We start from the raw sequence: 13,183 nt of genomic DNA, 5'->3' as shown, positions 1-13,183 counted from the left end.
CAACCCTAAGCCAGAGGTTCTTTTGACTTCTCTAAGAGTCAAAAGAGAAAAAAAGCCAGTCTTTGTCACTGTGGTTGCCAGGATCCCCTGGTCTCTAGGACCTGCTTAGGAAAAGAATGCAAAGACCTGCAGGCAAGGAGCATCCATCTGGGAAGGTAATGGGCTTGCTGAGCTCTCTGGAAATGGATGGGATTGGAGGCGCCAGTCGGAGTGACTCCTTGATGCACATGGTGGTATATGACATCTCACCCAGCTGGTCCCTGTAAGGACAAGGGAAGGAGGGGCAGGAACTCAGACTCCGTATCCAGTTGGTAAATATTAATGTTTTTTCCTATTCATTATTTATTCTTGGTAAATATTATCTCTAGGTTAAAGTTATTTTGCAATTGATTTATGTAACAGAATGCTAAAATGAGACTCTTTCTGCCTGAGGGTCAGCTGAAGTTCCAGAGGAAGAGGAACCAAACAAGTGTCAGATATCCTCATTATAAAGTGAGATGCTAATCTACTGGTAAAAGATTTGCTAGGGAGGTTTCGGAAACCAGTTTCGCAACTCTTAGTCATCATATAAATCAAGAATGTAGAAAGTATGACTAAGGAATGAAGAGAGAGGGCTTCAGAGTTTTGAGAGAGGAAAAAAATCCTTTAAAGATAATGTTGGAATGGCACAATGCTGCGGAATGCAGGAGGGCCCCCTCAAGCGTGTTAGGCAAAGAGGGGCTTCTTGGGTCACTTCTTGGTCACTTAGATGATCTGACATGTGTGCCTTGGGGTTTGAGGAGCAGAGGACTGAGAGGAAAATCTGTGACTCAGAACAAACAGGGAGTTGTGGGAGAGCAATAGAGACAAATAGGTAAGGAGTGCTCCAGTGTGTTCTATGGGCCAATGAACCAGCAAGAGGGAGAGCTTCGGAACCGTCTTGAAAGGAACTCTGAGGACAAGAATTCCCTTGTCTCATGAATTACCATGGCAAAGCTCCAGTGAGGGAATCTCCAAGATTCTCCTTGAAACTCAGATACGCCTACTGAGAGTAAAAGGAAGCACTGAATAGCCACCAAGCTCAGAAGGCAAGATCTTCATAGTACCAACCCCTTTCTCCTCGTTCCTCCTGGGACCACTTCTAAAAGTTTCAGAAACAGCAGCTAATGGGTTGGTGAGGAACCTGTCAGTAAAAAGAAGCCAATCAAGACCCCCTCACCCACCACTGGCTTTCAGACCCAAAGAAATGCTCAGATGGGATGGAGGGATATGCTCCAGATGGATACGAATTTGTATTTTTTGTTATTCCACTGGACCAGACAGCTTAATTACTGAAATGAGACTGCTCTTGTGACTTAAATGGATAGGAACTCTATGAGATTCACTCAGAATTTCACGCCAGAGATGAAAAGAACTTGCCCCACACAAGTGTGAAGTATCAGAGGGAGAAGAATAAACTTTTTCATTTTCATCCTAGCCAGTCATAAGATGACTGCATATATTCAGTCTATTTGCCTTATTGTATTTCTATTTGCTTTTCTGATTACTTATTTTGAATGCAGGCTCTGGCCATTTGGCAGTGCAGATTTTCATTTTGAGCTCTTTCCTCCTCAAGCCCAGAATAAAAAGGGTAATTCTGCTTAGCCTGGCATTTTGCATATTTTAGAAACACAATATTGTCCATCTTAGCCCTGGTGCAAGAAGAGAGAAATTTTAACCCAATGCAGAAATGGCTGACGAGGAGCCAAAGGGATGTTGAACAACTTGCCAGCTTTTTCAGAAATTGCTCTTTGCAGTGTGGTTTTATTATCTGTCTAAAAGAATTATAAGTTTTCAGCATGCCATGTGCAAATTTCATTAAATGTAAGTATAGGGCCATAGTATGGAATAAAAACATATTTTTCTTTATATTTTCATTTCTTTCATTAAAATGAATGGTAGTTAACAGATCCTTAGGACTTTGTTTTCTTACCTGGCCAAGATTTCTTTATTGTTTTCACATTTCACATAGGCCAAAAAAGAATAAGAAAGGCCAATATTGGGGTTGTATATATATCCACCCTAAACAGGTTAAGATATCCAATTAATGTTAAAGAATGAATAAAAAATGACTAATCGACATTATTTTGTGCTATACAGATTAAACCTTTAATTAATTTATTTTTTATTTTTTTCTAAAGATTTTATTTATTTATTCATGAGTGACACACAAAAAGAGAGAGGCAGAGACACAGACAGAGGGAGAAGCAGGCTCCATGCAGGGAGCCTGACGTGGGACTCGATCCCAGATCTCCAGGATCATGCCCTAGGCGGAAGGCTGCGCTAAACCGCTAAGCCACTGGGGCTGCCCATAAACCTTTAATTTATGGTAGGAAATAACTACTGTTTCCTTATAAAAAGTAAGATCTCTACCATAGCTATATAAATCTAAATTTCCCCTTACAAAAGCTCTTACTGAGCTGACCTTTGCATTTGAAATGCAGTGTTTCCCCCCTAGTGCTAGGGTTGGATGACCCTTAGCATTTCCATCTTTCTGCCCTTTTGACTAGCAAAGCAATAATAAGTGAAATATCTAGCTAGGGTGAAGAATGTGTTTTTTTTTAAAATAAATTAATTTTTTATTGGTGTTCAATTTACCAACATACAGAATAACACCCAGTGCTCAGAATGTGGTTTAAATCAAGATGTGCTTGTTTGTTTTTCTTTCAGACAGCATGTCTTAGGGGTAAGTCCATAACCTGGGCATCACTGAACAGTCAGATAAGCTCAAAGTCTTGCAAATGGTGTTGACATTTCTATCTAGCTAATCCATCCTATAAGAGGCAGCTTGGGTGTCAGATCTCCCAGGAAGTCCTCTTGAGTCCCCTCTTGAGTACCAGGTTAGGTGACTGTCTTCTAAGTCTCTGTAGTCGCCAGCACATCTCTCTCTTGCTATCCTTAGCAGATTATATAGCAATTATCCATACAGAAGCCTGTCTCCTCTCCTTGGGTATGAGCTCATTGAGGACAGGACCCACACCAAATCTTGCACATTTCTTAAGTGCCTCAGTACTGAGAATGTATGTACTCAGTCCATAATCACTAGATTCAACTACAGTGTATATGATTTAGTACTGTGTTCAAAGTCTAAGCTAGTTCTGAGGAGTGAAAAGGAGATGGGAGGGAATGACTACAGTGGGGCTTAAATGATACGGATGCTTGCTGGGATCTCAGAGAGGAGACACACTTGAGCTCTACCATTTAAGCTCTCAATGCAAGTCTAGGGATCAAGTCCCTATTTCCAGTGCACTGAGCCAGGTGAAAGAAAGAAATGGGACGTTACACACCACTGATTAGAAAAACAAAGAAACAGATAATTGTGGATGGATGAACTTCTTTTGCAAAGATATAATGATAATTTTGATCTCTCTAGAAAAAGAATAGTAGTCTACTTTTCTGTTTCTATAGGCACGTATCTTGAAGCGCAGTGGTGACTAAGGTACCAGAGGAGAAAATAAAGCAAAACCCATGAAGAGGAAGAAGGATGAAATGTTTAAGAATGCAGATCTTACCATGTGATAGAAGACCTGTCCCTCAGGATGCCCCTGATCTCCTGCCGGCATCTCTCCTGATGCTCAGGGTTCAGAGCCAGGTGGTAGAGGAGCCAGGAAATGCTCCCTGCCATGGTGTCATGTCCTGCCAACATGAATGTGTTCACCTCAGACTGTAGGTCAGTATCTGAGAAGCTGTTGCCATTTTCAGCCTGGAAGGTATAGTGGAGATATGTTTATGCAATGTCAATTTACAGATGTCTGCAGCCATAATCAAGATAATGGCTTTAGGGCAAAAAATTAGAGATTCATATGAGAGTTTCCATTTTAATTCTGTTCAACAAATATATAGTAGGAGCCACACTTTGACAAAGGAGAACCAACATTACATAAGAAATGTAGGCCTTGCAAAGAGTTCCTCCAATCATCCTGCCAGATTCATGCAGATTTTCCAGCACCTCCTCCTCATCATTTTACCAACTTACTTTGTGACCCATTTTCCCGTGTTTCCCTAAACTACCATGTATCTTTGCAGTAATCACCAAGTCCTGTCCAATTAGCAAAAAATTTAGTATTATGTGATTCCCTGTAGTGACAGAATTACAGACCTCTATCTTTACCTCAAACTGTATAGAGCTAACCCATCACCTCAAAAGTATTGTTAAATTTAGTTGATCAATTTTGCTCTTGTCTCCCCTCCACTCATCCATCTACCCACACAATTAATTGATACACGAGCTGCCTCAGACATTTAAAAGATTTACCTGGGCAGAAAGGATAATATCCAGATAATCCTGGTCCTTCCGTTTCTGAGTGTTGCCATGCTTCTTCTCATCTTTGAGTAATTTCTTTCTATCCTGGATTACCTTTTCTGGGACAGAATAGCAATTCCCCATTACCAAAGTGACAGCAAAGTTATTTAAGGAAAATAATTACAGAGCAAGCCATGGCTCATAAATAGCTTCAAATCTTAGCTAATTTACTGATCTCAGAATGGGTACTTGTATTTATGTAGAATTAATTTTTGCGGATGTTTGTTCTCCCTCAAATGACAAACTTTGATCAAAGCTCCAAAGAAACACAATATACCTGAAATAGACTTTGTATAACTAGGTAGGCAATATAATAAAAATGGTTTCAAATGCAGGTGCAAGTCCCAATCATTCTTTTCTTTCTCAGTCTCTTTTTAACGGAAAAGTTATCAAATGAAATGGAAGACAAGCAAAGAAACACCAACATCTGTGTAACTGAAGGGTCTTAAAAGAAAACCCCAGGGATCCCTGAGTGGTGCAGCGGTTTGGCGCCTGCCTTTGGCCCAGGGCGCGATCCTGGAGATCCGGGATCGAATCCCACGTCGGGCTCCCGGTGCATGGACCCTGCTTCTCCCTCTGACTATGTCTGTACCTCTCTCTCTCCTCTCTGTGTGTGTGTGACTATCATAAATAAATAAAAAAAAAATAAAAAAAAGAAAACCCCAGAAAAATATGAAACAGAGTATCTAAAACTATAATTCAAGAAAACTTTCTGGAAGTGAGACAAAATTTAAATGTACATATTAAAAGGCCCATCCTATGCCTAGGAAAGTTGGAACAGAATAACCAATACCAATACATATGCTAATAAAACTATTTGACATTAAAGACAGAAAAGAAAATCCTCATAGACTCCAGACAAAAGAGCAAATAACTTTTAAGGGTAAGAAAATTAAGGTAGCATCATATTTTTCAAGAACAATAAAGAAATCAAAGCAAGATTAGAGCATTTTCAGGGTGCCTAGGTGGCTCAGTCAGTTAAGCATCTGACTCTTGATTTTGGCTCAGGTCTTTATCTCAAGATTGTGAGATCAAGCCCTGCACTGGGCAAAAGATCAGAGCATTTTAAAGAAATTCAAGGACACAAACTAGGAAAAAAGTATTTTATATCCAGGAAAATTGTCAGTCAAGTAACTATCAAGTCTATAACAAATAGGTATAAACTTGAATGAACTCAGAAAATATTATGCTCATGAGCCCATCCTGAGGAATCTAGAGTGGATGAGCTTCATCCAACCAAGAAATAAGTAGGAAAACTTCATTAAAGAACTGAGGTGGGCATTTCATAGATGTAATTCTAGATCTCAGACTAAAATAAGGATTGGCACATGGGAAGAAGCATATCACATAAACACTAAAAGTGAAAATAATTCAACTAAAAATAGGAGGAGAAGGGACAGAGAAAGGAGAAAGTAGAATAATCACTAATTGTTGGGAACCTTGCACATTTTATCTTTTCTCCTTCTGGACCTGAGGCCTTTCCTGCAACCATGTTACACCAGATCCTCAGGCCAAAAAGCACCCGAGCTTGATCCTCCTCTTCATCTTTATTGGAGTGAGAGGTACTGGCGCAGTGTGGATGTCATTTGGGATAGGAAGAATAACCCAGAATCCTGGAACAAACTGGGTCTTCATGATTAATACAAGTTCTGCTCAGTGAACGTACATTACAGCAAACTGAAGAAAGGAGATCCAGACTTCAAATGAAATGTTTCACTATAAAGTTGCTCAGAAAGAAGGCCTTCCAGAAGCCATCCTCATGATTTTCTACTTATCCAGGAAATATTTCCCCTCTAAATGCATGAAATCATGTTGGTGTATTGTGTTAGGGTTTGCACTGATTAATAAGTATCTGAAACTTGGAAAAAAAAGATCACTAATAGATGTATAAGTAATAAATGAAAACCAAAGGATATTATTAAATTATTATTAAAAACTGACAAAATATCAAATAACCAGTCACCAAAGGACAAATACTATATGGCTCCTATGGCTCCTCATATATATCTAGAATACCTAGTCAAATTTGTAGAGACAGAAAGTAGAATGGTGGTTTCCAGGGGCCGAGAAAGGAGTATAAAGAGGAATTATCATTTAATATGTATGGAGTTTCAATTTTGCAAGGTAAAATGAGTTCTGGAGATGGATGTTGGTGGTGGTTGCACAATAATGTAAATTTACTTAATAGCACTAAACTTTATACTTCAAAAAGATTAAGATGGTAAATGTTATCTATATCTACCACAGTAAATATGACAAGCCAGATAGCAAAAGTTTAAATAGGGAAAGGGGAATTAAGGATTTATGAAGGACTAAACACTATGGTAGCCAGAGTAAAAATATAAACCTTCTAAAATATCAAAAGGTATATTTTTAAAAAGCAAAGAAAACATACCACATAGGAAAAGAAACACAGTGTGCTGAATTGAATAATGTAGCCTCCCCGCCCTCACATTCCTGTTTACCCAGAACCAATAAATGGTTATCTGTTATGGAAGTCTTTAGGAAACTAATAAACACAGTAACTATAACATAATACACATAGTAAAACATAATCATATGACAATGTTGAGTCCAAACACATCAGTAATTTCAACAAATGAGAATGTCTTATTTACTAAAATAAAAACATTTTCAAATTGACTCATAAAGCAAAACCCAACTATGTGCTGCCTGTAAGAAAAACACATAAAACAAAGTAATACAAAATGGCTACAAATAAAAGGATGGACAAAAATATACCAGACAAATGAAAATAATAAGAAAATTGGGGGTTGCAATCCTGATATCAAACAAAGTAGAGTTTGAGCAAAAACTCATTAAAGGAGATCAGTTTTTAATGTTAAAAGTCATGGTATTACAGGGCACCTGGCTGGCTCAGTTGCTGGAGCATGTGACTCTTGATCTCAGTTATAAGGTTGAGCCCCACATGGAGTGTAGAGATTACTTAAAATCCTATTTTAAAAAGGTCATCATATCACGAGATGAAATACTTAGGAACACATACACGCACCAAATAATAGCAATACCTATTTAAAGCAGAAACTAGAGGAAATGCAGGGAAAAATAGGCAGAATTGCACTGATAATAAGAGTCTTCAACGTAGCATTCCCAATGCAGGACAGGTCAAGTGGACAAAAATAAGATATAGAAGATCCAAACAGAATAATAAGGCAGAGCATATGGGGGGAAAATTTCAGATGCCATACCTAATGACAGAGAATTTATCTTCTACATAAGAGTAAATGTTTTTTTTTTTTTTAACAAAAATTGATCATATATTGGACCAAAGAAAACATTACTGAGTTCTATAAAATGGAAATACTACAAATATTGCTTTCTAATTACAATGCAATAAAATTAGAAATTAAAAAAATAAAGAAGCTTTCCATTCAGAAATTTATAAATTTTCTATTAAACATCTTTTGAGTGGAAGGGAAATGCAAACTGAAATTAAAGAATTTCAGAAAAAATAGGGGTGCCTGGGTGGCTCAGTTGGTTATGTCTGCCTGCAGTTCAGGTCATGATCCCAGGGTCCTGGGATCTAGCCCTGCATCAGGCTCTCCACTTGCCCAGAAGCCTGCTTTTCCCTCTCCCTCTGTTTGTGCTCTTTCTCTCTGTGTCAAATAAATAAAATCTTTTAAAAAAAGAATTTGTGAAAAAATGATAATAAAAACATTACTTATCAAAATACATGGGATGTATTTAATTGATAAACAAGAGAAAATTCATAGCCTTAAAAGCATAGAGCAATAAGAAATGTAAAAATCCATATTAAAATTCTTATAGAATCTCAAGGGACTGCAAAGAGCCAAAACTATCCTGGGAAAAAAACAAAACTGAAGGACTAACTAAACTATCTAAACTCCTAAAACACAACACCAAGAAACAAACAACTTGATTCAAAAATGGGCAAAGGACTTAAGTGGACATTTTTTCAAAGAAGATATATGAATGGCCAATTAGCACATAAAAGATGTTCAACATCACTGATCATTAGGAAAATGCAAATCAAAACTACAATAAGATACTACCTCACACTTATTAGGATTGCTATTATCAAAAACCCTGGAAAACCAGTGTTGGTAAGAATGTGGAGAAATCAGAACCACTTGTGAACCATTGGTGTGAATGCAAAATGGTACAGCTGCTATGGAAAACAGTATGGCAGGTCCTCAAATAATAAAAAATAGAATTATCATATGATCCAGCAATTCCATTTCTCGAAAAACTTATGAACACACACACACACACACACAAATAGATTAACAAAGCAATTAAAAAATAGTAATAAGAATGAAAGAATTAAATATAGTAGTCCTCTCTTATCTGCAGGAATACATACCACGACTTTCAATGGATGTCTGAATCCACAGATAGTACCAAACCCTACATAATCTATGTTTTTTCTATACATACATACTCATGATAAAGTTTAATTTATAAATTAGGCACAGTAAGAGATTAACCACAACTAAAAATTAAATAAAATAATTATAAAATATGTTGTAATAAAATTTACGTGACTGTGGTCTCTTGCTTTCTTTCTCAAAATAGCTCATTGTACTATACTTTCACCGTGCTTCTTGTGATGATGTGAGATGATAAAATAGCAACATGATGAGATGAAGTGAGGGGAATGACACAGGCATGGTGACATAGAGTTAGGTTACTACTGACTTTGATGATACATCAAAAGGAGGATCATCTGCTTCCAAACCATGATAATTGAAACCGTGGAAAGCAAAACCATGAATGAGGGAGAACTACGTAAATATATTAAATCCTAACTTAAAAATTAGAAAAAGAATAACAAAATAAACCAAAAGAGAGTACAAAAAATAATAAAGAAAATAATAAAAATTAGCATGGTAAAGAACAGAAACACAGTAGATCAAATTAATAAATAAAATTTTTTGAGTCTTTCAAAAAATCCATAATAGACATATACTGGCTAATTTAATTGGGAAATGAGGAAGAATGCACAAATATATGAAGTAAGAAAAGACAAAGGGAAAATAACTATTAATACAGATAAATTAAAATTTTTTTATTCTATTTTATGTATTTTTAAAGATTTTATTTTTAAGTAATCTCTACACTCAACTCGGGGCTCAAACTTACAACATTGAGATCAAGAGTTGCATATTCTGTTGACTGAACCAGCCAGGTGTCCCCAGAGAAATTTTTTAAAATCATGAGACTACTGCTTCTATCCAAATAAGTTTTAAAACCTATATGAAATGGAAAATTCAGTGTACCAGAGTTGACTCCAGAGGAGCTAGAAAACATAGACTAGGGGGAGGGGCAAGATGGCGGCAGAGCAGGGTCCCCAAGTCACCTGTCCTCAACAAATTACCTAGAAAACCATCCAATCATCCTGAAAATCTACGAATTCGGCCTGAGATTTAAAGAGAGACCAGCTGGAACGCTACAGTGAGAAGAGTTCGCGCTTCTATCAAGGTAGGAAGACGGGGAAAAAGAAATAAAGACACAAAAGGCCTCCGAGGGGGAGGGGCCCGAGGAGCCGGGCTGAGGCCGGGGCGAGTGTCCCCAGGACAGGAGAGCCCCGTCCCGGAGGAGCAGGAGCTGCACCGACCTTCCCCGCGGAAAGGGGCTCCCCGGGAATTGGAGGAGGATCCCCAGAAAGGCGGGGATGCCCTCGGGCTCCCTGGGACACTAACAGAGGAGCTGCGCCCCGGGAGATGCGCCGAGCTCCCTAAGGGCTGCAGCGCTCGGCGGGACCCGGAGCAGCTCGGAGGGGCTCGGGCGGCAGCTCCGCGGAGGGGGCTGCGCGGATCCTGGAGCAGCTTAGCGGCGGCGGCTCGGGCGGAGGAAGAAGCTCCGCGGAGGGCGCGGCGCGGCTCCGGGAACAGCTCGGAAGGGCTCAGGCGGCGGCTCCGCGGAGGGGGCTGCGGGGCGGGAGCGCGAATCCAATAGCGCAGGCCCCGGACCACAGGGCGCCGGGACACAGCCCAGGATCCGGCCTCCCCCAGGGACAGGCAGAGGCCGGGAGGGCCCAGGACAGCAAGGACGCTCCTGCCGCGAGCTGAGCAGATCAGCGGCCCCGCCCGGGAGCCCCCAGGCCCTGCAGAAGGAGAGCCCCAGAGCTACTGCGGGAGCTGACTCCAGGGTCCCAGAGCTGCCCCCGCCACTGTGGCTTCCTCCCGGGGCCTCATGGGGTGAACAACCCCCACTGAGCCCTGCACCAGGCAGGGGCAGAGCAGCTCCCCCAAGTGCTAACACCTGAGAATCAGCACAGCAGGCCCCTCCCCCCAGAAGACCAAGGAGACGGACCAGTTCCAAGGGAAGTCAAGGGACTTAAAGTATACAGAATCGGAAGATACTCCCCCGTGTTTTTTTTTGTTTTTTTTCTTTTGTTTTTTTTGGTTTGTTTTGTGCTATTTTTTCTTTCTTTCTTCTTGATTTCTGATTGCTTCCGCCACCCCACCCCCCTTTTTTCTTTTTTCTCCTTTCTTTCTTTTTCTTCTCTTTTCCCCTTTTTTTCTTCTTTCTCTTTTTTCTTTTTCTCTTTTCTTTCCTTCTCTCTCTTTTTCTCCTATTCCCAATACAACTTGTTTTTGGCCACTCTGCACTGAGCAAAACGACTAGAAGGAAAACCTCACCTCAAAAAAAAGAATCAGAAACAGCCCTCTCTCCCACAGACTTACAAAATATGGATTACAATTCAATGTCAGAAAGCCAATTCAGAAGCACTATTTTACAGCTACTGGTGGCTCTAGAAAAAACCATAAAGGACTCAAGAGACTTCATGACTGCAGAATTTAGATCCAATCAGGCAGAAATTAAAAATCAATTGAATGAGATGCAATCCAAGCTAGAAGTCCTAACGACGAGGCTTAACGAGGTAGAAGAACGAGTGAGTGACATAGAAGACAAGTTGATGGCAAAGAGGGAAACTGAGGAAAAAAGAGACAAGCAATTAAAAGATCATGAGGATAGATTAAGGGAAATAAATGACAGCCTGAGGAAGAAAAACCTACGTTTAATTGGGGTTCCCGAGGGCGTGGAAAGGGCCACAGGGCCAGAATATGTATTTGAACAAATCCTAGCTGAAAACTTTCCTAATCTGGGAAGGGAAACAGGCATTCAGATCCAGGAAATAGAAAGATCCCTCCCTAAAATCAACAAAAACCGTTCAACACCTCGACATTTAATAGTGAAGCTTGCAAATTCCAAAGATAAGGAGAAGATCCTTAAAGCAGCAAGAGAAAAAAAGTCCCTGACTTTTATGGGGAGGAATATTAGGGTAACAGCAGACCTCTCCACAGAGACCTGGCAGGCCAGAAAGGGCTGGCAGGATATATTCAGGGTCCTAAATGAAAAGAACATGCAACCAAGAATACTTTATCCAGCAAGGCTTTCATTCAGAATGGAAGGAGAGATAAAGAGCTTCCAAGACAGGCAGGCACTGAAAGAATATGTAACCTCCAAACCAGCTCTGCAAGAAAATTTTAATGGGGACTCTTAAAATTCCCCTTTAAGAAGAAGTTCAGTGGAACAATCCACAAAAACAAGGACTGAATAGATATGATGACACTAAACTCATATCTATCAATAGTAACTCTGAACGTGAAGGGGCTTAATGACCCCATCAAAAGGCGCAGGGTTTCAGACTGGATAAAGCAGCAGGACCCATCTATTTGCTGTCTACAAGAGACTCATTTTAGACAGAAGGACACCTACAACCTGAAAATAAAAGGTTGGAGAACCATTTACCATTCAAATGGTCCTCAAAAGAAAGCAGGGGTTGCCATCCTTATATCAGATAAATTAAAATTTACCCCGAAGACTATAGTGAGAGATGAAAAGGGACACTATCTCATACTCAAAGGATCTATCCAACAAGAGGACTTAACAATCCTCAATATATATGCCCCGAATGTGGGAGCTGCCAAATATTTAAACCAATTAATAACCAAACTGAAGAAATACTTTGATAATAATACACTTATACTTGGTGACTTCAATCTAGCTCTCTCTATACTAGATAGGTCTTCTAAGCACAACATATCCAAAGAAACGAGAGCTTTAAATGATACATTGCACCAGATGGATTTCACAGATATCTACAGAACTTTACATCCAAACTCAACTGAATACACATTCTTCTCAATAGACCACATACTGGGTCACAAATCGGGTCTGAACCAATACCAAAAGATCGGGATAGTCCCCTGTATATTCTCAGACCATAATGCCTTGAAATTAGAACTTAATCACAACAAGAAGTTTGGAAGGACCACAAACACGTGGAGGTTAAGGACCATCCTGCTAAAAGATGAAAAGGTCAACCAGGAAATTAAGGAAGAATTAAAAAGATTCATGGAAACTAATGAGAATGAAGATACAACCGTTCAAAATCTTTGGGATGCAGCAAAAGCAGTCCTGAGGGGGAAATACATCGCAATACAAGCATCCATTCAAAAACTGGAAAGATCTCAAATTCAAAATCTCACCTTACACATAAAGGAACTAGAGAAAAAGCAACAAATAGACCCCACCCCCAGCAGAAGAAGACAGTTAATTAAAATTCGAGCAGAACTCAATGATATCGAGACCAAAAGAACTGTGGAACAGATCAACAGAACCAGGAGTTGGTTCTTTGAAAGAATTAATAAGATAGATAAACCATTAGCCAGCCTTATTAAAAAGAAGAGAGAGAAGACTCAAATTAATAAAATCATGAATGAGAAAGGAGAGATCACTACCAACACCAAGGAAATACAAATGATTTTAAAAACATATTATGAACGGCTCTAAGCCAATAAATTAGGAAGTCTAGAAGAAATGGACGCATTCCTGGAAAGCCACAAACTACCAAAACTGGAGCAGGAAGAA

At 39.5% G+C, this 13,183-nt stretch overlaps 1 protein-coding gene across 3 annotated transcripts in view; it reads right to left on the bottom strand.

Annotated features, from left to right (window-relative positions):
* The window catches only part of LOC121481290 (cytochrome P450 4X1-like), a 92,702-nt gene that overhangs the window by 7,569 nt on the left and 71,950 nt on the right, over window positions 1-13,183 (bottom strand). For all 3 annotated transcript variants that reach the window (XM_041738566.1, XM_041738567.1, XM_041738568.1), the window contains 3 exons: window positions 4,274-4,380; window positions 3,531-3,721; window positions 127-260 (listed from right to left, as the gene is read on the bottom strand). In XM_041738566.1, the coding sequence (XP_041594500.1) occupies window positions 127-260; window positions 3,531-3,721; window positions 4,274-4,380 (432 nt within the window). The remainder of the gene's footprint in view (window positions 1-126; window positions 261-3,530; window positions 3,722-4,273; window positions 4,381-13,183) is intronic.

The sequence above is a fragment of the Vulpes lagopus genome, chromosome 23 (genome assembly GCF_018345385.1).
Source record: "Vulpes lagopus strain Blue_001 chromosome 23, ASM1834538v1, whole genome shotgun sequence".
Taxonomy (NCBI): Eukaryota; Metazoa; Chordata; class Mammalia; order Carnivora; family Canidae; genus Vulpes; species Vulpes lagopus.
This window is presented reverse-complemented; position numbering and strand designations above follow the sequence as displayed.